Source organism: Aquarana catesbeiana, linkage group LG01 (genome assembly GCF_042186555.1).
Source record: "Aquarana catesbeiana isolate 2022-GZ linkage group LG01, ASM4218655v1, whole genome shotgun sequence".
Taxonomy (NCBI): domain Eukaryota; kingdom Metazoa; phylum Chordata; class Amphibia; order Anura; family Ranidae; genus Aquarana; species Aquarana catesbeiana.
The window spans coordinates 145,590,598-145,617,843 of NC_133324.1; the positions used below are offsets into that span (position 1 = coordinate 145,590,598).

The following is a 27,246-nucleotide window of genomic DNA, read 5'->3' on the forward strand; positions in this document are numbered from 1 at the left end:
CCTAGGTATGCCACCTTCCCCTATCCACCGCCCAGTACAGAGCTCCCCCCTCCTCCCATCCACCTTAGTGCAGAGCTCCCCTCACCTCCTCCCATCCCTACTAGTACAGTGCTGCCCCTAGCCCCCCCAGAACAGGTCTCCCCAATTCCCCTGTACACAGATCCCTCCTTATCCCCAGTACACAGCTCCCCCCACCCCGTAGCACCCCACCAATACACAGAGCTCCCCCACCTCCTAGCCCCCCCCAGTTAACAAAGCTTGCCCCCCCCCCCCCCAGTACACAGAGTTCGTATCCTTTCTCCTCCAGTATCCTCCACTGGTCAGAGCCACAGGCATGGTCCCTTTATTTGGTATCCTCACCAAGAAGCATCCTCTTCTTTCCACTCCTCCAGCATATAGTGTCACAGAAAGCACACAAACTTCATAGTGCTTTACCTCACAGACAAATGCTTTATTAAACCCACTAAAAAAACGCCTTCACATAACATGGTGCTCTCAAGGGCACACAGAAATATAGCCTATACAATGATGCTGGTATTCCAGTTTAGGATTAAGGTACCACACTTCCTGTATGGGTGTATCAGCATGTTGACACCATCCAAGGCTCTGCTCCTACATGTTTCATCACCAGGACACATGACTTCCTCATTGGGAATCTGATTGGATAATGGCATCTCCTGCTTTTATAAAGTACTTGTCCTGCGCTCGGGACAAAAAAAAAAACTATATTCACTTCTGTCAGTGAGAGGTAGAGAGGGTAGCTCCCAGTGCACCCCTCCACTGAACATAAAGCCAGCATCCAGGGTAGGTGCCCCTTCTGCTCCCCCCTTTGTCCTGGCCCTCCTACTACTAGTCTCATTACCATTACCATGCAGTTGTTTTTTGTTTTTTTTTTTTGTTTTTTTATAGTGTCCTAGGAGAATACTTTTTGTACTAGTCGTTTCCTCCTCCTTTAAGATTTTTTTTTTTTTTTTTGAGCAACACTTTATCTACATGCTTCTGGGGTCTGTATGCATCTATTCAGTTTGGAGTGTCTTCAGCAATAGCTTTGGAGGTTGTAGCTGGAACCTGCTGGACAGAAAATTGTGAGGCCTGTCTGGAATGTGACCTGGGTTGTGCCTGTGACTATCTCCAGATCATTGTGTGCTCCAGATCATTGTGTGCTCTTTCCAGGTCTAGGGTCAACCTCTGGCGTGACCAAGTCTCTGAAGACTCTGTGACTAAGTCATGTGGACCAAGTATCGGGCGCTACTACGTTTATTGGTATCATTGAGGGTATCTGAGCTTGCAGCTTTGTCCTTTAAAGAACTCTGTCTTTCTAGGGCCCCCTTCCTTTTTAAGGTAGTTTTAACCTCTCACCGCAACCAGGACATTGTTCTTCCTTCTCTATGTCCATCTACAGTATCTCTACTAGAAGTTTCTTTTTACTGCTTGGATTCAGTTCATGTTGTGTCGGTTTACCTCTCAACTAACACCTCCATTAGAAAGACTGAGTATTATCACTGAGTCAGCATCTCAGTACAAGAAGTAAATGTTGAACCTAGATGATTTCTGAACAAAAATGTGCTTCTGGAGAGACAAGCAGGTTAAGGCTTTGTCAGGTTGAGTATGTCATCTCTGAGTAGTAATACATACCTTTGAATTTTAAATTTACACATTTAGCATGCATGCAATTATCATTAACAAATATATCTGATACCAGGTCCACTTTCAGTAGTCGTATCTCCTTTAACTTACATTCTGTGAAATAGTCACTTTTCTTTTTTTATTCCAAGTAGCAAAGACTGTGTATAACATTAATCTTTTCATACAAATTAAGTTACTTTAGATGTAATTGTTATCGGCTATCCCATTACCAATGTCTTGTTGTAATACACTTTCAATAATAGAGTGAGGCCATTGGGGAAATTTATTGGAAAGCCACAAACACATATGATAGAGCACATCATAGTTCAGTTGTCTCTTGTGCTCACTTCTTACTGTCAGTACAAAGGCAACTTGTTCTGTAATGAAATTGGACATTTTATACCAGGGTTGTCTGCTACCTGGCAACATGAACAATTAAATAAAAAGACAGGGAGAAAGAATGTATGTCCAGTCATTGATGGAAATGACCATTTTTCTTAGTGATTGTTTCTTGTCCATTGGGGAACACTTAAACCTTCAGGTTATATTGCTACCCACAGGAAGACTGGTCACTGACAAACTAAAAACCTTTTATTAGTTTTTTGCTAGTGTTCTAGAAGGATGGACATCTTTTTCTCAGCTGTACGGTTAAAACGTATTTGTTGCTAGCATTTTTTTCATATTTTTTTTTTCCACTGAAGAAGCCTATTTCAAGTTTGAATTTGGAGTGCAGCAACTGGACCCCCTGGACTGGTTGTTGCCAAGCAGGCATAGAAGTGACCCTTGGGTGCAGGATTCCGCGTAAGGCACTATTCAGACACCGTTCTGTGAACAAGTTATTTGCGGAGTGCTCTTGACATTTCCTTAGTGCTTGCCCTATCTCTGACAACCAGGAGCTACTTCATTTGTTTGAATCACTGGATCACTTTAAAATATAAGAACACCTTTTAACAACAAATAATAAATGCACTTTATTTGCAGGTGAAAAAATGTGCATTTACTATTTCTTTGTTTTAGGAGCCTGGAAAGCATTGCACCAGCGAATATCAGATTGCTGCTACCATGTAGGTCTCCTGCACACTGTCAGTGTAAGCTGTCTGCCTGTACATCGTACGGCCAGGCAGTTTCACACTGATGGGAAAAATCCATGAACTACCAGAGCACTCAACAGTGCCATGGTAGTTCATTGAGAACTACAAGCTGACAGCCACATAGGCTGTCGGTAGATGTAGTCTATTCATTCACAGAACACTGTAAATGAATGACGTAGCCAGAGCCCCGCGCGGCCACTTTTTCTTTAGATTGTGGCAGCGAGCGAGGGGAGAAAATCCCCCGCTCACTGCCAAAACGTGGTATTTGGGGGATGTGGAGGCCGTTACATTTGTAACATGTTACACCCTGAATATTAACGTGTAACATATCACAAAAGGTGAACTTATCCTTTAAAAGTTCCCACGTTCTGCTGATTCCTAATGAAGATGGAGTCAACGCTGAGGAATATATTTTGCAATGCTAGAGTGGGAGCAATAATTCTAGGGCCTTTATTAATGGTTAACTCTATTTTGGGTCCTGAAGTTTGTCACAGTTTCATGAGCGCGACCAGTTTTAGGGTTTGACATGTTGAGCATTTAATTTACTTGGTGTAACCTCATCTGTTCTATTTCATCAAAAAAATTGATAATGTATTATTACGTTGGCTTACCTGTGACTCTGTAGGATCTCCATTAGTTCTCTCAACAATTTAGAAACTGCTTTTTGAACCCATCAAAGATTTTTCACTTTCACCCAAAAGGTGGTATTTCTTGTAGCCATCACCTATGTGAGACCAGTGTCTGACCTTGCTACCTAAAGTGGTTTCGACCTTGTTCTTACAGCCCTCTGTCCTGCTCCAGTTCATCAAAAGGAGATTTCCCTCCATTGATAGGATGTAGTTTAGGCTGTGAAAGTCTATCTCTCACCCAATGCTTCCTTAAATTTAAGGCTTTCTGTGTTACTCAGTGAAGGAGAATGAAAATATGATTTTTGTAGTCAGTGTAAACTCCATTTCTTTGAGTCCATGGAGGAACATGGGTGTCATCCATCTGTGTTTAGGGACCAGGTCTTGGTAACGCTTTGCTACAAAATTGAGGTATGCTGGCAGTAGGAAATATTTTTTTTTTTTGTTTTGATAGTGTCGATCTCCTTGTACAGAGCAGTATAAACTGAAGGTTTAAGACTTCCTATGTGCCTTAGTGGATTCCAAGAAAATTATTTTTACGATAAGTCCAAAAATCCTGTTTTATTAATAAAGCTTGTGTTAACTTGAGTTGAAACAATTGTTTACTTGTCACGCCTTCTACATTTTCTGTGACGTTTTACCTTTTTTCCATTTTTTTAATATTTTTGAAGGTTTCAACAACATGGAGAGAATGTGTGACAAAGAGTTTATAATACGCCGAGCAGCTACAAACCGTGTGCTGAATGTACTGCGCCACTGGGTATCCAAGCATTCACAGGTATTTATCAGGTTTCAGGGATGTGTTACTGTTTTCTGCTGTTATTTAAATTGTATGTCTGGGCAAGATTAAAAAGACTTTTTCAGTACATCTCTCTAATACATGCATGTTTCCTCAGTTTGTATCCCTTAAAAAATGCTGCAAATACAGAAAAAAAAGATGATCTGCCAGAAATCCAGTTTGCTCTTTGTTTTCAGCCAACTGCACAGTTCTTGTCTGTGAACTACAACTCCCCCCCCCCCCCCCATCTGCTTAAACGAGTGGTGTTCTATAGTCCAACAAAGAATAGCTCAGGACGGCTGAGAATACTGCTTGCATTTATAGTGCACCACAGGGATCATTGTGGGCTCACTACAGGCAGTTAGGAGCTCACTGGCTTTCTGGCAGATCAACAAGTATTTATCTGTACTTGCAGCATTTTTAAAGAAACTCGAAGAAATGTGCATGTATCACAGAGATGTACATTTTGTTTGTTTTGCCCAGGCATACACTCTAAAGTGGATGTCCAGGAAAGCAACTTAATACATTAATATCTGTTTAATGTTAATTTTCCTCCCACATGGTTAATTTACCATGTGGGTTGAGTTTTTGTAATTTTATTATACCAGGCTTCTGATTTACACATCTCTGCCCCACTGCTTACTCTACTGCTTCCTGGCTCAGCTTCACTGCTTGCTGGTTCACCTCGTGGCTATTTGGACAAGGTGATGATTCAGATTTATTGTCCAGTAAGTAGGCTAGATGTAGACATGTATATTTAGTTCTATGCCTAGAGTCCTACCTTAATAAAAAATATAGAGATATTTAAATAAAGGAGAGCTTATACTAACCATGTACTTCTAAAGGAGAAAATAACTGCAGTTGAATACAAAATGATGATATAGGAGTTATAAAATAGACAAATTATTGGACAGGTTCAAGACTAAATCCCATAATAGCAAGATTGAGTTTGCTGCAAGAGGAGATTTCAGGTAATGGTGTTCACAGCAGTCATTCTGATGGGATTGGAAATGAGCTACAAACTATAGGACACCTTGACATACAGTTGTGCTCATAAGTGTACATACCCTGGCAGAATTTATGATTTCTTGGCCGTTTTTCAGAGAATATGAATGATAACACAAAACTTTTTTTTTTCACTCATAGTTAGTGTGCGGCTGAAGCCATTTATTATCAATCAACTGTGTTTACTTTTTTTAAATCATAAATCACAACAGAAATTACCCAAATGACCCTGATCAAAAGTTTACATACTCTGGTGATTTTGGCCTGATAATATGCACACAAGTTGATACAAAGGGGTTTGAATGACTATTAACGGTAACCATCCTCACCTGTGATCTGTTTGCTTGTAATTCGTGTGTGTGTAGAAAAGTTCAATGAGTTTCTGGACTCCTGACAGACCCTTGCATCTTTCATCCAGTGCTGCACTGATGTTCCTGGATTCTGAGTCATGGGGAAAGCAAAAGAATTGTCAAAGGATCTGCGGGAAAATGTAGTTGAACTGTATAAAACAGGAAAGGGATATAAAAAGATATCCAAGGAATTGAGAATGCCAATCAGCAGTGTTCAAACTCTAATCAAATGAGGGGTTCTGTTGAAACGAAACCACAGTCAGGTAGACCAACTAAAATTTCAACCACAACTGCCATAAAATTTGTTCGGTATGCAAAGAAAAACCCACAAATAATTTCAGGTGAAATACAGGACTCTCTGAAAACATGTGGTGTGGCTGTTTAAAATGCATAATAAGGAGGCACTTGAAAAAAAGATGGGCTGCATGGTCGAGTCGCCAGAAGAAAGCCATTACTAAGCAAATGCCACAAAGTATCCCGCTTACAATATGCCAAATAGCACAGAGACAAGCCTCAAACCTTCTGGCACAAAGTCTTTTGGAGTGATGACACCAATTGAGCTTTTTGGCCGCAACCATAAAGTTTCATTTGGAGAGGAGTTGACAAGGTCTATGATGAAAGTTATACTATTCCTACTATAAAACACGGAGGTGGATCACTGATGTTTTGTGGATGTGTGAGCTACAAAGGCACAGGAAATTTGGTCAAAATTGATGGCAAGATGAATGCAGCATGTTATCAAAAAACACTGGAGGAACATTTGCATTCATCAGCCAGGAAGCTGCGCATGGGACATACTTGGACATTCCAACATGATAATGATCCAAAACACAAGGCCAAGTCAACCTGTCATTGGCTACAACAGAATAAAGTGAAGGTTCTGGAGTGGCCATCTCAGTCTTCTGACCTCAATATCATTGAGCCATACTGGGGAGATCTCAAACATGCAGTTCATGCAAGACAGCCCAAGAATTTACAGAACTGGAGGCCTTTTGCTAAGAGGAATGGGCAGCTTTATCATCTGAGAAGCTAAAGAGCCTCATCCACAAATACCACAAAAGACTTCAAGCTGTCATTGATGTTAAAGGGGGCAAAACACGGTATTAAGAACTCGGGTATGGAAACTTTTGATCAGGGTCATTTGGGTAGTTTCTCACTAACCATGAATGAAGGAAAAGTTTTTGTGTTATCATTCATATTCTTTGAAAAATGGCCAAGAAATCATAAATTCTGCCAGGGTATGTAAACTTATGAGCGCAACTGTACAGTGGGCAATGTAACTATCTGAGTAATAAAAATTTTTTTTTCTCGTATAATATTTTTATTATAAAAGTAAAAGTGGGCAACACAAAACCAGTGTGATATTTGACAATGTTTTTTGATAAACTAACGCATCAGTATCTGGTTGAATAGATGTAGTAGAAATTCTCAATGAATTCTCAAAGTGCTCATCAGATAGCTTGGTTCTAATTTAGCCCTTCATGTTCTTCATCCTTAAAAATAGTTGCTAACAAATATACTGTAGGTGCTGTCAAAAAAATGACAAGAATAGGGTGGATTGTGAAGAGTGGGAGATTTTTCTTTAGGAAGATAAAACTTATAAACATCCAGTAAAGAGGCATTGTCAACACTTTCTTCGGCCTTAGGCCTCATTCGCACGAGGCGGATCCGCTACCACGGAGTCAGCCTCTGTCCGCCAGCTCAGCGGGAGGTCTCTCCGTTGATCTCCGCTGAGCCGCAGATGACAGGTCCCTCTATGCTCACTGAGCGGGGAGGGGCTTGTCGAGCGCCGCTGGTTACTATGGAGAGATCGGATGAAAACGGACAGCTTGTCCGTTTTCATCAGATCTCACCTGATCCGATCCGCCAGGGACAGATGCGAACGTATCGCCATCCGTCTGATTTTAGGGGATCGGACCAGGTCGGATGTCAGCGGACATGTCACCGCTAACATCCGCCACTCCATAGACTAGCATGGAGCGCCCGTTCAGGTCCGCCGACAGAACTGACAGGTGGACCCGAACGGTCTGTTCGTGTGAAAGGGGCCTTATGTGTTCGCTAAGTATAAACACATTTCTACAAAAACTTCCAAAAAAATCAAGTTTTTTAAAATATGTTTACAATTTTGTGTTGGGCCACATTCATAGCCATCTTGGGCCGTAGGTTGGACACCCCTGCTTTAAGGGAACCCCCTCATGAGATGTTAGTGCTAACATTTCTTTCTGAAAAATAATGACCATCTGCCTTCAAAACTTGGAGTATCTCTTGAAACAAGTTAACACTTTTGACTTTTCTCTGACTTTTCCATTCTGAATATTCGTTTGAGGACAGGATTTTATGTACAGAAGCCAATGTCAGAATCTGAGTCAGGCAGCTAGCATTTTCAAAAAGAAACCAACATTGGTATTCCTTGTATTTCTGATAAAAAAATGTTTTTTTAATTTCCTTGTGAAACAATATGAGTTTACTGGGTCATTCCACCTAAAACTGAGCTGTAAGATATTGGAAATGTTGGAGATTAAAGTGTATGCAAACTCTAAAAAGGAACTTCTCTTCTATGATCTGTTAAATATACAATTAAAAGCATTTTGTTTTATTCGTTTGATAAGTGCCAAAAAATCCTGCCAGTAACCTTGTGAGCTGTTAAAGTATAACTAAAGGCAAAACTTTTTTAGTTTTGGATAAAGTATAGATGGATTAGAACACCTATTAGGTTTTTATTGCTGTCTCTGTCTGCATTTGTCTTGCTTACCATTATCATTGAAAGTAAAAGAAAATCCCAAATTTTGTGTTGTCCCCAGAAAAGTAATAGAGGAAAAAATCTTCCAATGGGGACACTAGTTCTGGTGACCTGGGGTCCCCAAGGAATTCCCTTAATTTACAGGGATTTCCTTTCACTTCCTGTTTTACCAAGGGACAGGAAGTGAAGGGAAATCTCTGCAATGGGACACAGATGGTGGAAAAAAAATCTGACTGGAGTCATAACCCTCCCTTGCTCTATCCAAAATAAAAATAAAAAGTTTTCCCTATAGTTCTACTTTAACTTTGTGTGCTCTCTGCCTGTGCTGTGTTTTTATCAGTTTGTTGTTTTATGGTTACCTTTGAGGACTGCATAACCCCTCTTCTCTATGTTATTGTTATTGTTAAAGAGGAGAGGGAGAGGTTTCTATAGTCTTGCCCTGGTTCCGTTATCCTGATACATTAGGGTTAGTTAGCATTGTCACCTTAGGATAGGAAGCTACAAAGTATATGTAGCAATAACTCTCGGCGGAGCTGCTGGTTTAAGCGGGCTTGTTACCTTTACTCTCGACACCCCTGCTTCACCGGCACCGGGTCTAGGGTTCCGTTGAGTTTACCTCTGGACGATAAACGCACCAACACTTAAGTACGTTTTCAATGCTTTATTGAACCAAGTAACGAAGGAAGTAGCAGGAAAGAGGCAGGAGGGAAGCTACAGGGAAGCTCAAATACCTTTCTTTAGGATTCTTGAGAACGTCCTTTAAAGTTGAATATTGTAATCGGATGCAATCCCCTTGTGGGACACAATCTTTGCTCGTTTGGATAGGCCTCTCTCACTTGCCTAGCAGCGAGGACGTAGCATGAACAAAAGTCTCTGCCACAGACTTGCTTGAAATAAATCCATACAATCCTCTGCCACAGGATGTATTAAACTTTGCGGTTAATGTCAGACACAGTACTTGGACCTCTAAGCCAACCCGGCAGTACTATGCTGTGGAACTACTTTAGGATACGTCGTCCAACCGAGTCACCAGGCCCCTCTCCAGACCAGCACTCTGTGTGATCCTTCCATGACGGGTCCTCCCCTTGGATCTTCTCGGTTGTCCAGCTTCTTCACTCTGGATAGACAGCTCAGGACCATTCCTCGGCTGCTGTGGTAGGCCCCAGACATGCTTCTGGGCCCATCTACACGCCGCAGCGGCACGGGCCTCCGGAACGGAGGACCACGAGGTAGCACTCTAACGCATACCTGTCGGCCAGGAGGGCCAGCAGGTGGCTGTAAAACGAACCCCAAAACATGGCGTCTGTCCCATAAATACCCTCTCCCAGAATGCAACTCGGAGGACCACCTCCACCGAGTTGTCTCCGGGACAGAGGAGCACCCATACGCTTCGACACGCTGCCTTTCCAACACTAGCCAATGGTAACAGCGGCACCCACCGGCTCAGTGTGGAACCACACGCAACGTCAGCCAAGCTGGAACAGAGGCAAATCTAATTCCCCTAACGAGCAATTTACTAAATTTATCTATCAGTTGGTAGATCATAAATCTACCAGAGCTACATATACATTTTTATTTTTGAGTTTGAATATGCTTTAAATCAGTGAACATTTACAGCACTTTCATTTTCAAACCTCTAAACCTGCGAAGTTTATTAAAAGTGACTCATTCTCTGTTTTATCCTATATTGTTATGAATAAAGCAGAAGGAGACAGCACAATAAAAGTGGGTGAAAACATTCCAAAGCCCACAGTTAGGAGCCAAGGTCTATGGTGGGGAGTTTTTGCTGCAGGAAGCTAGTGGTTAAAACAGCTTACCAAGGCTACGATGTAGCTTAAAATTTAACTTTTGGGTGAAATGAACCTTTGAATAAAAATTTTAATTCAGGAAGTGCTAATGTATTGCACTGTCTATCCTCAGATGCTTCTGTCTTTATCTGATCTCTGCTTTACAGCTGTAGTGGACTATAAGATATATGAACGCATGTGACTTAATATGCTTCTAGTGTTTTTAGAAGACGATATAATGACACATTAATAGTAAAATGATTAGAATGGTATCATAGATAAAACACTGAACGTTAATTTCACCCAAAACTGGCTGTTTAGCAAAGACTCTTTAATAAATCACCTTAATATTTTGCTTTGCTTTTCTAGCCATGGATTACAAACCACTGTTCCTGAGTTTCCGTATATGATTTAAGGGCCCAGGCAAAGATCCCATTACCTTTGTCTATCCGGACTTTTGTGAATAATTCTTCCATTAAAGACTTTTTTTTTTTTTATCAGACAGACCTTATCTGGAAAGCCTGCAGTCAGGTGAAATGATCACCAAGACACAACACAGCGCAGTACTACTAAAAATTAGAGCTTGCATGCTGTATGTAATGACTACATATGGCTGCTGCCATGTGTATAGATAAAATTACAAATGAATCAAAGAAGCTTGAACATTAAAGCATATCTAAAGCAAAAAATATATATATATTAAAAATCCTCTCAAGTTTATTTTGCTATTTTGCTCTCTGCGGCCTATTATGATGATTTTGTGTCATCTGTGTCTCAAAGTGAAATCTCCCCAAAAGTAAGGGAAAAAAAAGATGTCCCCACTGGAACATGTCTCCTATATTCCTGATGTAGTGACAAAATTGTGAATCTTCCCTCACTTTTCATCCTATTGACAATGGTCACCAGGATAAATAAAGAGCGTAATTTTCTTTTTAAAAGGAAAGAAAACATTTTGGCTTTAGATATACTTCATCAAATATTGATAACAGTTTTAGCATTAAAGAAGAAGTCCAGCCTGTGCGTTTTAGGCTGGACTTCTCCTACAGGTCACAGGAGTGCAATCCGTTTTGCACTCCTGTGACCCGTTTTCAGTGGAGAGCAGTCTGAAGTCCGCTCTCCGCTGACGTCACTGCCATTAGTCGAGGCAGCATGTCATCCCAACTTCAGAAGTCTGGATCTGCCAGCTGTCTTGACTGATGGCAGTCTCAGCTTCTCAGCGAGCCGCTGAGACGGCCGCTCTCCGCCCCTCCACAGCTCATCGCTCCAGTGAGCATGGAGGAACAGAGCAGGAGAGATGCTGACTGACAGTCAGCAGCTCTCCGCTCAGGGAGGAGTGAGAACCGAGCCATTGGCGTTGTTCAGTGGCTCAGTTCTCAGTACAGAGATGCCGGGGGACAGCTGCAGCATCAGTCTGATGCTGCATCCACATAGGTAAGTATGAATCTAAAAAAAAAAAAAAACCCATACGTCTCTTTTAAGCTGGTCTTCTTCTCATTTATATCTAGGAAAAAATTTAATACTGCAGTTCCTCTTTATGTGTTGGGTGGATGTCCTCAAGTCAATTCTCCATCTGTTTATTGCATCTCTTGAATTTTCACCCACCTGCCATGAACTATACAAGGTTAGCTCAGGCTGGGTTCACACTTTTACAAATTGGATGTGGGCTTCCCCTCATCCAATTCCCATGTCAGGAGATTGTGACTGGCTCTCAATGTTCACACATCTCCGGAGCGGCTCAGAAGCTAATTGCACAGGTGTCCTGTTCGTCTTCTGGTCCGTTTTTTAGGTCCGAATTCAGCCCAAAATTTGGACCGAAATCAGACCTGAAATGGTGAACAGAGACACACCGGACCCCTGCTGTGAGCCCCACCTTACTGCGGTGTGAACCCAGCCTTAGGCTTGAAAATGTGTGCAACTAGTGTAAATACTTAATTTGAATTGGTATAAAACACTTATTATACCAATCCCATTTACAACACCCATAATCAGAGACAGAAGGGCAGGACTGGGAGCCTATAAGATGTGCTGCATGCAATATCCTCACGAGGGACATGCTCATAGATGGAGAGAGTAGAGTGATTATTGCATCAGTCTCCTGATGGTCTTTGCTGTCCTAGCTGTAGGCTGGGATGGGGAGAGGACACCATTCTATCCCTTTTGCAGCCTATAGTTGTAACAGAGAAAGTTGGTGTCATCTGCCTGGTTGTGCTGGCTGGCAGGGTTATACAAATACTTTGACAAGTAAAACTGTTCAGTTATATGTGTTTAATTAGTGTATTTAATTGTTTGCATTGAGTTCAGTTTTAATATAACAAAGAAATCTCTTTTTGACTGATTCTAATCAACATAACCCATTTTCCCATATTTTACATATTAGTGTTACAGTGGGAAATAAGAGGTGCACAAGACTCTGTAAATCTGTGGGAATGTTATGTATGCTGCAGAGTAGGCAGTGGTAGTCATGGCCCTCTGGGAGAAGCCAGCCACAGTCAACACCAGTCAAGCATGCAGTCAGTCTGATTAATTAAATGTGCTCTACACTTCCTTGTTCAGGGCACTGACACTTTCCCTTTCTATTATTTGCTTTATGATGCATTTAAACATCGTAAGTGCTGGAAGTTACAAGCCACCATGTCACGTCTCTTCCCACGTCAAGGCTTTATTAATGTGACAATGCCTGTTGGCTTTATTTTCCTTTCAAGGATATTACATTGTGACTAGACACTGAAAATTCTGTACTTGTGCTAAGAACATAGGCTGTGCTTCCTCCCACCAAACCCATATTACATTTTTTAATGCTGGATTAGTGTTACTTGGCTACGCAAAGAACAGGTTAGATTGACCAACGTTAAATTATATAAAAGGTTTATGAATTTCAATTTAAATGATATATATATAGGCATTTCATCTAAAATAGACAGGTTAATAAACAGTGGAGCAGATTTCTACACATTGGACCAGCAGATATTAAATTTAGGGGCCTTAACCTGATAAACAGTAAACCACTGATTACTGGACCTGTACATATTAGTTTTGCTGGACAGTGGAGTATACAAATATTCGATTGTTAAATGTGGTGGACTGATAGTAATATAATATTGGATCCTAGAAGGAAGTAAAGATGATAAACTACCTATAGATACCCTATGTTAAGTAAACAATCTGACACTTGAATTTGTCTAGGTAACAATAGTCTTTTTGCTAAAAAGTTCCAATCCTGCCTGTCCCCATTTGCTCAAAGAGAGCTCTGGAACAGGGAAAACTAGTCGTTAGCCAAATAAACATCTAAAAAATTGAATTTACTTCAGTATCCATGTACTATTTTTTTTATTTGTCCTAACTTCATCTAAAGTCAAGATTCCAGGAACCTATTCCAGTCTATTATAAAGTTGAAATGACGCTGACAGCTGGGCTCCTTGGCATGTCTTTTTACACCCATAGTGAAGAAATGTCACTTGCCTGACAAAGGGGCGCTGCGTGGCTCCGAAACGTTGCCATGTGTGTACCGTGTAACTATGTAAATAAAGCTGTGGACCCATTTGAGGAATCCTTGGTGTGCTGATGAAATTTCTTCACTCTGATTGTCTATGAATTCCAGCCGGTGGTCATTGCAGCACCCAGAATTGCTACAGCCATTTTCAGGGATGTGTGCACGAGGAATATTGCGTTTGTACTTTTTACACCCGTGTCTGGGCACATGAAGACGGTTGAATAAACAGCCAAGTAATATATCTTCTAGAATGGGAGGAACTGACCAAATCAGAGTAATGTTTATGGGATTGTGCATCCCGTTAATTAAGTCCACAGTGCAGAAAAGTCACTTGGGGTGTCACTCTCCTGCTGTTGTTTAGGGTAGATTGCAGACTGCCTGGTGTATTATGTCTGGAGGATTGTGGATGGCAAGAAGTAGCTTGTGTCCCATAAGTTGATGGATTTCTGGCTACACTTTGTACATCTGTGAACATGAAGTTTATCTAGCCCAGCCTTTCTCAACCAGGGTTCATTGGAAACCTAGAGTTTCTCCAGAACTTGCCATGGGGTTCCTTGAGCAATGGGCATTTTCGGGCCTCTCAGATAAGTAACCACTGACACCAGTGATTTTTTTAGCTATCTTTAAGGGGGAGTTAGTCCAAATTACCACAAATGTAAGGAGCTTTCTCCCCAATGACTGTCACGTTAGTGTACTGGGAGCTGTAGATAAATTAAATATTAGTAGGGGTTCCCTGAGCCTGAAAAGTTATTTCCAGGGTTCCTCCATGTTAAAAAGGTTGAGAAAGACTGATCCAGACAGTCAAGTCTCACAGCTACAGAAGTTGTGAATTGTTAGTGATGTCACGCAAACTCAGTGGTGTACATACATTAAATGAAGTAAATAAATGCAAATAGATTATATATCACATGTAGTATAAAGGATAATATGGTGATCAAAATATTATAAAATCATAAACATATACAATGGTTTATAAAGTGTAGTCCATTAATCGGTGTGAATTTAACTTATATAGTATACAATATAGAACAGTTCATTCCTCCAGCCTGCGATATATGAAATGCAGTGTTCTCCCATTAAAGTGCCGATTTAGTGCATATATAAAACCAAACGGTGTGCTTTCACCTTCTTGTGCCACCTCTATGCTTCCAGAACTCTAACCTTAACGTGGCAATGAAAAGCCTAATGTGTGTAGTATCCACGATGATGTTACATCTGATATGGCTCTCTATAAGGTGTTCCAGGAAATCTAGGTAGTGGTCCCTTGAAGATATAATCTCCCACGGTCACTCCATATGTTTAGGGTAAAAGAAAGTATTCATCCATAATGTAGTAACTAAAAGTAGTAGAAGTTTATTAAAATAGTAACTCTTATGCCACGTACACACGACCGGACTTTACGGCATACTTTGCCCGGCGGACTTTTCAACGGACTTTACGACGGACTTTCCGAATGAACGGACTTGCCTACATACGATCAACCAAAGTCCGACGGATTCGTACATGATGACGTACGACCGGACTAAAACAAGGAAGTTCATAGCCAGTAGCCAATAGCTGCCCTAGCATCGTTTTTTATCTGTTGAACTAGCATACAGACGAGTGGACTTTTCAACCGGACTCAAGTCCGTCGGATAGATTTGAAACATGTTTCAAATCTAAGTCCATCAAACTTTTGAGAAAACAAGGTCCGCTGGAGCCCACACAAGATCGAATTGTCCGACGAAATCCGGTACGCCGGACCAAGTATGCCGTAAAGTCCGATCGTGTGTACGCGACATTAAAGTTAAAAACATTGACTAAGTCACGTGCCGTGACGTAACGCATAGGGCAGTCTGGACCGGAAGTGATGCAAGAGACTGGCAAGTCATTGTATTGATACCTAACAAAGCATTTTTAACTGTAAGATTTGTTATTTTAATAAATTACTACTACTTTTAATTACTATACTATGGAGGAATACTTTCTTTTACCCTAAACATATGAAGTGACCGTGGGAGATTGTACCTTAAAGGGACCACTACTTAGAACTACCTGGAGATTCCTGGAACACCTTATAGAGAGTCATATCAGATGTAACATCATTGTTGATACTACACACATAAGGCTTATTGCCTTGTTAAGGTTAGAGTTCTGGGAGCATAAAGGTGGCACAAGAAGGTGAAAGCACACCGTTTGGTTTTATATATGCACTAAATCAGCACTTTAATGGGAGAACACTACATATTATATATATCGCCACTGGAGTAATGAAATGTTCTATATTGTATACTATATAAGTTGAAGTCACACCAATTAATGGACCACACTTTCTAAACAATCGTGTTTGTTTATGATTTTATAATATTTTGATCATCACATTATCCTTTACACTACATGTGATATATAATCCATTTGCATTTATTTACTCTATTTATTTCATTTACTATATATGTACACCACTGAGTTTGCGTGACATCACTAGCACTTCACATATTGCTTTATTTGTGGGAACGCAAAGGGTGTAAGCAGCAGCTCACTAACTACTATTTAGTAATACCAGTTTACTTTCTTTAATATTTGATTTATTCACACTTGGGGTAGCGTAGAGGTATATTTCCACTAAAATATCAGAAGTAAGTTGACACATACTGTTTAAATTGCTGTGAATCCCTTGAATAAACCAGCCTTTGTCAATGCAGGGCGAAGCAACAAGGTAAATTTAATTCCAAATCCACTAGCTTCACATACTCCTCTTCCCTTGACTTCTCTCGATGCTCCATTAACTGCATCTTCGTATGGTGGTCCATTTTGTCCTTTCTCCCCTTTAACAGTGCTTGTCAATTTTATTTGCCCTTTCACAAGAAAAGATAATATTTGAAACATTACAGTAGAACTACTAAAGGCAATCAGGCAATCATTCTGGAGGGTTCTGAACCCCCCCCCCCGTCAGTTTTCTTTTTTACATGTGTGTCCCATTAGGGACCTATAGCCAAAACAGGAAGTGAGAAGAAATCCTTCCAAGGTGAGGGGATCCTTGGTTATCACTAGAGTCTTTGTAACCAGTGTCCTCATTGGAAGATTTCCCCTCTATTCTTGTTGTGCTGACGACCCAAAATTTGGGATTTCTTTCACTTTTATTCTCAGTGATATCAGTAAACAGGACAAACAGTGAAAAGAAATGGAAGCACAGACATCAAGAAAAACCTGACAGGTGTTTTGATCGCTTTCCACTTTATCCAACATTAAAAATGTTTTGCATTTGAGGGGAAACGCTCTAATGCTGCTGTGTGTGTAGAGGCGGCGAAGCTAGGTTCTTTACAAGATCTGCAAAATTTGGTCTATAGGGGGGTAAAAGCATATGCGGAGCTTCCTGCCCCGACTGGAGCAACGTTACAGGTATGGAGGATGGCTAGAAGGAGTTTCTCCCTTGTAGGACGATGGGCGCCTGTCCAGCCTCTTTGGGGAAATCCTCAGTTGCCCCATTATCGAACAATTCCTGATCCTCAGTTGTGGGCAGGATTTGGAATCAAAACCCTAAGAGATATTATGCCCAATGGGGAATTGATGTCCTTTGCGCTTATGTCAAGGACGTATAGGCTTCCAGGATGGATGTTTTTCCGGTACGCCCAATTACGCCATGCGACTCGGGCACAATTTCCTGTCCCTCCTCTCCTACAATTAGACCCGTTAGAGGACCTGTTGTCCAGTAAAGATCTAGTGAAACCCCTATCAGCCATATATAATATGCTGCTGCCTAGGGAGATACCCAAGATGGACAGGTTGTGGAATACTTGGAAATCTGACATCCCTACTTTGGATAGAGAGGACTGGGAGGCCTGTCTGGAGCAAGGTCCCAAACTGGTAATATCGGCCGGAGATAAACTGACACAAATAAAATTTCTACATAGGGTCTATTTCACGCCAGCGAGACTATCCAAAATATACCCTGATAGGGATCCACATTGCCCTAGATGCCAAACCCAGATTGGCACGTATCTGCACATGTTCTGGGACTGTCCTGCATTGTCAAAGTTCTGGCTGGGAGTGTATAATCATTTAAATCTTAGAATGGATTTGTCTGTTCCAAAAACACCTGAGATAGCCCTATTGGGAATACATGAGGATGAACACAGGTCGCATCATAGTAAAATTTTAATTTCGCTCCTCTTCTATTACGCCAAAAAAGAGATCCTTGTTAGATGGACCTCTGCTGGCCCCCCGACCCTATCCTCCTGGGAAAAGAGAATTAATAACGCTTTGCCCCTCTATAGACTGACGTATACTAGTCGGGGGTGCCCTTGGAAGTTCGATAAGGTTTGGTTACCATGGATTAGCTGACAATGTGTTGATGTGCCTGATAGGATTATATAGCATGGTTTATAAGTAAATACTAAGCGAATTTGTGTAGATGTTTTGAAAGTAGTATGATAACTATTATGTGAGCAAGAGTTTACCTCTAGTCAAATATATGATCCGTAACTGTATGTACTTCTATACACATGGTCTGTTTACTCCTTTTTTCTTCTGTACTGCATTTTATACTTTTCAATAAAGCACTCCTGATTGTTAAAAATGTTTTGCATTTAGCTATACTTTAACTGAATCTAGTCCATGATAAAGATTACTGTTAGAGGTCCATGTGCTGCAGAGTTATCGTGGAAAGACAGATCGCAGCAGCGGCAGGTTGATTCCTGTGGCTCCATCTTTGAAGTCTTCAGCTTTATTAGATCAATGTAAAGACAGCTTACTTGGATGTGTACAGTCCTCATTATCTGTGTGGATGTAATGAGTGGCCCAAAGGAGGTTTATCTGTACAAATGAGGACATAAAAAGAACATGTTTCTTAATATTGTGTGTAGTGAACGGTATCAGTTCTGTGAATTTCTACCATATATACTGGGGAAACAGGCCTAAGCCCTGGTTCACATTGCAGCGATTTGACATGTCAAATAAGCAAGTAACCAGTGCTTCCGTGCAATAGCTTCCGTCTCGTACTTGCTTCAGAATAAACTCTGAAGGTTGTTACGACGGAGTTCCAACAGAATTCCGCTCAAGCTGTCTTGCATACACACGGTCACACCAAATTCTGACCGTTCAGAACGCAGTGACGTACAACACGTATGACGGGACTAGAAAACCTAAGTTCAATAGCCAGTAGCCAATAGCTTCCGTCTCGTACTTGCTTCTGAGCATGCGTCGTTTTTGGTGCGTTGGAACAGCATATAGACAAGCATTTTTTCCAATAGTAATTTGTTCCGTCCGAAAAATATAAAACATGTTCTCTTTCTAGGTCTGTCAGAATTTTTGACAGAAAAAGTCCGATGGGGCATACACACGATCGGAATATACGAAGAAAAGCTCCCATCAGACTCTTTCTGTAGGCAATTCCACTCATGTGTATGCGGCATAATGCTGTCCAAGAGACTGTGAGAGGGGTTGATTTACTAAGCCCACATTCACATTGAGGAGGGGTTTGAAATCGCGCGAGTTCAGCTAAACTTGCGCGATTTCAAGGCGGCATTTCAGTCTGACTTCAGGGGATGAATTTGACAGACATCTGTGTGGGTTTATGCACGGATGTCTATTGAAATCGCCCCTGAGGTCTCAAAAAGTAGTACAGAAACTGCTTTTGGGAATTGGTGCCGCACTGATTCGGACGGTGCCATTGCCGGCAATAGGCTCCAATTTGACATGCCAGATCGCATGTCAAATCAACCCAATGTGAACGTGGGCTAAAACTGGAAAGTGCAAAATGTGGTGCAACTCTGCATAGAAACCAATCAGCTTCCAGTTTTTGTTTTTTGTCAAAGCCTAATTGAAGAAACTGATTGATTACTATGCACAGCTGCACCAGATTTTATGCTCCCCACTCAAACTGTGTGGGACTGCACCATTTTGACATATGAGTCCAAGCACAACAGTCTATATTTCTGAGAACTAGGGAGGATAGTGCTTGGAGCATTGTAATAGCAAGCAGTATTAAAGCCAAAAGCAAACATTTATTATATTGCAGCTTACCAATTCTTAGATGTAATGGTTGTATTATTTTCCTGTATTATGCTCTTGTTCCTCTATTTTCATCTGGGGATCCAGCCCGCAAATCTGTTGTTTTTTTTTAAAAAGCACAAGCTCTCCAGCAGAATGTATCAGTTTGCATGGATGAGACAAACCACTTAACACTGGCAGGAGTGATTAAAATGATCATTTTATTTATACCCTTTTCCCAAAAGAAAAAAACTGCTTGCTATAATAGCTTATAAATTGTGAGCTGGATTTTGGCTTCAATTTGTTAGTGTTTCTAAATCTGCTAATATATTTAACACTACCCCCCCCCCCCCCCCTTCCCGCAGACTGACAATGCCGCTGTCTACTATGCCTCCTGTTCTCATTCCTCCAGAGTGGTGGCTCATTAATACAGGAGGTGTGTTACTGGCCAGATCACCAGGTGAAAACAGAGGGGGGTAAAGCCAAAGAAAAGAAAACTACTGCAGCCACCATCTAACGATTGGTAAGCTGCAATATATTACATTTTTGAGTTTGGGTTTGATACTGCTTTCAGAGCCCGTTCAGAAACTATCCATGCAAACAAATATAAAGCTTTTGTAAGTTGGACAGCTGACTTCACAAAATGAATGCTGGGTTGAAAATGAAAACCAGTCATCTGCTAGACAGATCCGATGACCCCCACTGCTATTTATCAATTCATTATTACTTATGATGGCCTGCTTCCCATTTAATATTTTGTCATTGTTTAACCATAATTCTAATGATTACATTCTTTTTTTTTGGGAGGAGGAAAAAGAGCTGACATTCGTGATGGCCCCATGCCCACTCTTCCAGGAGTTATTTAATCAATGGCAGGCAGAGGTTTCTGTTGCTTTTAATTAAATGGATCTGTTTTCCAGCATAAGATCAAAATAATAAAACATACAAATACATAGTGCTCAGAGTGTGCGGTGTTACACATCTGTAAACAAAGAAAAGTACGCCACTTATTAGTGATTGTACTCTGTCCAAACAAGTGCCCAGATTTACAGCAATTCTGGTGCTTCGGAATCATTAGCAGCCATTGTCCTAATATTCGTAAAATCAGGATGAATTGTGCAGCTGTGTGTTATTATACTAAGGGGATCATGTGAGGACAAGTCTATTGTCCAACAGAAAGCTGCTAGTGACACAAATGTTCTTCATTACAGGACTCACTGAAGAGTTTGTTCCAAGCTAGTGGCAAAAAAAAAAAAAAAAAGAAAAATCGATACTCGCTCATCACTTTTGCAATGTACTGTTTCATAAATACTTGGTTTCAGTACTGGAGTCATGCTGTGGACTAACTCAGAAGTAATGTGTCTGGACTAGTCTTATGTATGACACTTGTCAACACATCTGCCCGATGACTCAGTCTAAAGCATGATTCTTATAGTATTTTTTCGAATTTCCAGTTTTCCTGCAACTGAGACATTTAAAGCAGAACTTCACCCAAAAGGCGAAGTTCTGCTTGTTTGCCTCTTCCTCCCCCCTCCTCTTTGGCAATTGACACTTCGTTTTTTTTGGGGGGGGGTACCTGGTTTTGACAGGTAACCACTCCCACTTCTGCCCGGATTGCCCAGGTGATCCAAGCAGATCGCCCAGATGATCCAAGCAGATCACCCACAGCCTTCTGGGACACATCACAGGTCCCAGAAGACTGCAGGACCATTCACAAAGCACAGAGCGGCTCGCCAAACACGGTTTCCCTTATTTAAGTTGCCGGTGTTAGGGACTCGGTCAGAACAGTTTGATAACTGTGCTACAATGCGGGTCCTTTATATTTTAGCGTGCCCATGCAAAAAACTCTATGTAAGGATAACCAAATGTCAACTTCGTGTCAGATTGGGTGAACACCTGAAAAACATTAAGCAAAAAGAAGAAACCCCCGTAGTACAACATTTCTTGGAATGTCATGGTGGCAATCCACTGGTCTGAAGGTTAAGGGATTCTTTGCAGAAGCGAACGCATACGTGAGTAGCGCCCGCATAAGGAAACAGTGTTCAAAACACACATGTAAGGCATTGCCGCGATCGTTACAGCAAGAGCAATAATTCTAGGAAAAGACCTCCTCTGTAACTCAAAACTAGTAACCTATAGAAATTTTTAAACATCGCCTATGGAGATTTTTAAGGGTAAAAGTTTATCGCCATTCCACGAGAGGGCGCAATTTTGAAGCATGACATGCTGGGTATCAGTTTACTCGGTGTAACATTATCTTCCACAATGTAAAAAAAAAATGGGCTAACTTTACTGTTGTCTTATTTTTTAATTCAAAATTTTTGAAAAAAATGCGCTTGTAAGACTGCTGCGCAAATACGGTATGACAGAAAGTATTGCAACGACCACCATTTTATTCTCTAGGGTGTTAGAAAAAAATATATAATGTTTGGGGGTTCTAAGTAATTCTAGCAAAAAAAAATATGATTTAAACAAAAAGTGTAAAAAAGAGGCTCGGTTCTTAAGTGGTTAAAGTGGTTGTAAACACTTCCATATACCCAGTGAGGTGGCAGGTGATACACAGAGATGAAACAAATCCTCCTACATAAGCTGTACCTGTTTATCTGCATTTATCTCTACATCCATTAGAATCGCAGAAATGAAACAGTTTGTCTGAGCTTCCAGAAAGCAGGGGCGGGAGCTGAAGTTACACTCTACAGAGGTAAGTGAGGAGAGCTCTGAGAACTGATTGGAGGGAAGAGACACCCCCCTTCACACAGCACACAGCAACAGAGCTAAGGCTGTCAATCCGCTGGAGCTCCCTCCCCTGTCACCTTTTTTCTTTTGGTGTCAGGAAAACTAGTCAGAATGCTATCTCATGCTGATAGCAGAGGAATGAAGCAGCAGTCAGAAATGACACTTAGTGCTCTTTATTGAGACAAGTACACACTATAGAGGGATATTCTTTGTTCATATATTTTATGTCAGGTTTACAACCACTTTAAGAAATCTTCACCAAAAAAACCCTTGTCATATAGTGTTACTTACACTCTCATCCATTTTGCCTTGTCCTTGTGACCTGAAAATGGTTTCATTGTCTTACTGTAAGTTGTCAAGATACTTTTAGATTAGATCATTTTAATTCCTGTTAACTTGACATCCCTAACTGCAGACTTCAATTTTTCAAAGAGCTTAAAGCCCTGTACACACCAGCCGAATATTGGTCAAAATCAGCTGGTAGAGTAGAAACTGGCCGACTTTCAGCCCGTTTGTACTGCTGCCTGACTAACAGAAGGCAATATAACGACTGGCTTCTGTCGAACGGGCATGCTTAAAAACCAACAGGCATCTGATCAGCTCTTGCAGCCAATAACTGTGAGCGCTGACTGGTGTGTTCTGGCGGGGGAGGGGGGGGGTTGGTCCCACTCCTCTATTCAATATGTTTAGATTCTGCTGTAGGCCCTTCCATAAAATGGGCAGCTATTCAAGTTTAAACCACCCAAGGGTGCATCCATAGGACAATGTTTCCTGTACTTTGGTCAATCGTGCTACTAGTATTAGTTGTGGTTAGATTTTTACTTGTTTAGAGGTTTTTTGCAGATTATATGTCACACCAATTTAAGGTGCCTATGGCATTCCAAGGTGTTAGACATGCATGATCTTACTGACTGTCATGACTTGGTACTCAGGCATTATAGTTTTGCTTAACCAAGCATCATTTTGTTGCTATAGAAAGGAAAAGAGTCAGGAAAAAATTGTCGATAGTTATCACAGGGAAGAACAGCAGCGACCATGGCTAGTTTGACTTGGCCATTCAAGTAGGAGGAAGGGCTTGCTTTCAATTACCTCCATGCAATCAGTTACCCCATACTAGTACATTAATATATGTAAAATGTGAAAAAGATGTTTAATAGAGGGATTACAGGCACTCCTACAGCATATGCCTTCACATTCATTCTCATGAATGAGGACAGCATCACAGATGGTGCTGGTCTGGGTGGGATGGGGGCAGAGTTGGATGGGACAGGAGAGGGGGCAGGCAGGATGGAGGCAGGACAAGGGTGTAACCTGATTGGATGGGGTGGGGGCAGGGCTGCTCGAAGCTGTGCTGTGATTCATACATAGACATCGACAACGGTTCCAGAAAGTGACTGCGAGCAGCCACATACAGCTGCACAGGCACACCATTGACAGTAAAGATCAGAAGGATTGCTGATAGTCTAGATGAGACTTGTTTCTAATCAGAAAATCAGCAATTAGAATAATGCATAATGTAAAAGTTTGAATTATTGTACACACCAACCAAGGGCAGATTTTAATTTTTATTTGGAATTCCCTTTCCAGCTGTTCCTATGGAGTGTAGTTGTGCATGGAATCCATGACATTAATTCATCATAACTGAAATTCGCCAGTTTAGGTGACTCTTAGCTTACGTCTATGGGTAGGATAATTCTACCATATCTACACAGTTCAGCCACAATATTATGACCACCTATCATAACCTGTCGAGGCATGGACTCCACTAGACCTCTGAAGGTATGCTGACAGTATTAGCAGATCCTTTAAGTCCTGTAAATTGCAAGGTGGGACCTCTATGGATTGGACTTGTTTTTCTAGCACATTACACAGATGCTCGATTGGATTGAGTCAACAGCTCAAACTTGTGTTCCTCAAACCATACTTGAATTCCTAAGACTAGGCCACCTTCTTCTATTGCTCTGCGGTCCAGTTCTGATGCACACTTGTCCATTGTAGGCACTCTGTGGACACTGGTCAGCATGGACACCCTAACCGGCCTGTGGCTACACAGCCCCATGTGCAACAAACTTTGCTGCACTGTGTTTCTGACACCTTTCTATTGAACCCAGCATTAACTTTTGCAGCAGTTTGAGTTACAATAGCTCTTCTATTGAATCGGACTACACGGGCCAGCCTTCACTCCCCATGTGTTATAGTGAGCCTTGGCCACCCACGACCCTGCCACAGGTTTGCTGGTTTTCCTTCGTTTGACCACTGCAGACTAGGAACATCCCACAAGAGCTGCAATTTTGGAGTTGCTCTGACCCCGTCTAGCCATTACACTCTGGCCCTTGTCAAAGTCGCTCCAGTCCTTATTCTTGCCCATTCTTTCTGCCTGCAGCACATCAACTTCAGAGACAACTTGTGGACTTGCTGCCTAACATATTCTACCCACTTTCAGATGCCATTGTAATAAGATAATCAATGTTATTCACATAACCTTGCAGTGGTCATAATATTGTGGCTGATTGGTGTATATCTTTTATCAGTTTTATTTTCTCAAGATCCAAGTGGCATCTCAAGAGTCTCTTCTTCCCGTGTGCCCATTTGGCCTTGTAGGTATTCTTCTTTAGGCACACTCTCAGATTAATGCATTCTACTGACCAAGAATTCAAGTCTTTAAACAATTTGTGGTGTTAAAGAACTGCAACAAATAACTGAGAAACCCAGCCTCTTGTCTTCAAAGACCTAACATGTTGATGTATTCCTCTTACAGCTAAGACATGTTTCCTGTGTTGGTGACCACTGTCACTGAAACTGGAACTGATGAAATATTCCCCAAATAGGAAACAGTAAGCAATATAACCTCACAGGGATTCTAAGCTCTGTTGTCCTCCAAGTCCTAAAATGCTGGTGTGTTCTTCATACAGTCAGGACTTGTGTCCTGGTACATGATACTCACTTGAGAAACAATGCTATAGATTGTGCCGAGCACCCTTAGTTGGACCCTGTCAGTAAGAGCTTGAATACTCAGGATCACCAATCTACTCACTTTATCATCAAAAGTATAACCTACTGCCCATATTGGAGCCCTGATTACCTAACACATGTGTATCTTGTATATATCGAGCTCTGAAACATTCCCAAAGTAGTGGTATGTATTAATGACACACACACACACACACACACATATATATATATATATATATATATATATATATATATATATATATATAGCGGGTAAAATGAGTATTGAACACGTCACCATTTTTCTAGGTAAAAATATTTCTAAATGGTACTATTGACATGCAATCCATACATACAACCAAAACAAACAAGTTCAGAAATGAAGTTATGTGTAATAAAATGGAATGACACAGGGGAAAAGTTTTGAACACGCTAACTGAAAATGATTTAATACTTTAGTTCTTTCCATAGATTTTCTGTTGGATTCAAGTCAGGTGATTGGCTGGGCCATTTTAGCAGCTTGGCCTTGTGTTTGGGATCATTTTGCCTTGCTGAAATGTCCACCCTTGTTTCATCTTCATCATACTGGTAGATGGTAGCAGGGTTTTATCAAGAATGTCTTGGTACATTTGTCCATTCATCCTTCCTTCAATTATATTATTATTATTATTATTATTATTATTATACATAGCGCCAACTGCATAAGGGTAGGCCATTAAGGAGAGAGTTGCAGTAGTCAAGGCAGGAAATAATCAAGGAGTAAATAAGTTGCTTTGTGGTGTCATTAGTCAGGAAAGATCGAATTCCAGAGGTGTTGCGGAGGTTGAGGCGGCAGGATTTAGCCAGTGATTGGATGTGGGGACTGAAGGAGAGGTCAGAGTCAAGGATTACACCCAGCACCCTGGCATGTGTGGAGGGACCAATGGTTGTGCTGTTGATCTTAATGGTAAAGTCACGGGGGGAACCTGGAATGAGGAAAAATAACAAGCTCAGTTTTAGAAAGATTGAGTTTCAGAAAGTGGTGTGACATCCATACCGATATGTCGTTCAGTAAGTTTGAGATCCGTGAGGAGATCGAGGAGTGGAGAGCTAGATCTGGGTGTCATCGGTGTAGAGGTGGTATTGGAAGCCATGGGAGGTTATTAACTGGCCCAGGAAAGAGGTATAGAGCGAGAATAGGAGGGGCCCAAAGAGAGAGTCTTGGGGTACCCCAACAGAGAGAGGAAGAGGAGTGGAGGAGATGGAGTTGTAAGTGACACTGAAAGTGCCCTGGGATAGGTAGGAGGAGAACCAGGATAAAGTAGAATCACAGAGGCCAAGGGAGTGTAGTTTTGCTGAGGAGGAGCAAGTGGTCAACTATGTCGAAGGCAGCAGAGAGGTCTAAGAGTATGATATGATGATATGATAAGTATGATATGATATGAAGTTTGCTATTACGTATGCTAAAAAACAGCCCAAAACCATGATGTTCCCACCTCCAATCCTTCAGTAACCAATGCCATCAGTATGTTTTGCAAAGGTCTTGAGAGAGCTCTTTGCTTTTACCCATCATGAGATGTTTCTTGTGTGACACCTTGGTAATGAGACACCTTTTTATAGGCCATCAGTTGAGACTAAGCCAGCTGATAATAATTTGCACTGACAAGGGGCAGGATTGCTTTCTAAATACTGATTTCAGCTGGTGTCAGCAGATTTCAGCTGGTGTCTTGGCTTTCTATGCCTTTTTGCACCTCCCTTTCTTCGTGTGTTTAATACTTTTTCCCTGTGTCATTCCATTTTATTACACATAACTGGATTGCATGACTGACACAGGGGAAATCACATGAATGGATCACATGAAAATAGTTAAGTAAATACATCTTTCTTACACAGGTTAGTCAGTATAGGTATTAAAAGGGGGGATGAAGAATTTTTAAGATTAGTTAGGTGTAGCTTGGAATTCAACTTTAAGAAGAAAATTAAAAATTGCAGCTTACCTTTAAATTCTACTACTTTGTCTTTGTTTGTGAGGGGGCTGGGCGGCTGTGTTTGCCATAGTTAACCCTGTCTGTACTGTGCAGGCAGATCTTCATTATGAATTATAACTAGGTTTGAATACTGT

The 27,246-nt window shown here is 41.2% G+C and overlaps 1 protein-coding gene across 3 annotated transcripts in view; it reads left to right on the forward strand.

The window, feature by feature from the left end:
- Nucleotides 1-27,246, forward strand: part of RASGRF2 (Ras protein specific guanine nucleotide releasing factor 2) — a 502,009-nt gene that overhangs the window by 444,545 nt on the left and 30,218 nt on the right. For all 3 annotated transcript variants that reach the window (XM_073624437.1, XM_073624439.1, XM_073624438.1), the window contains one exon: nucleotides 4,015-4,121. In XM_073624437.1, coding sequence (XP_073480538.1) covers nucleotides 4,015-4,121 — 107 coding nt within the window. The remainder of the gene's footprint in view (nucleotides 1-4,014; nucleotides 4,122-27,246) is intronic.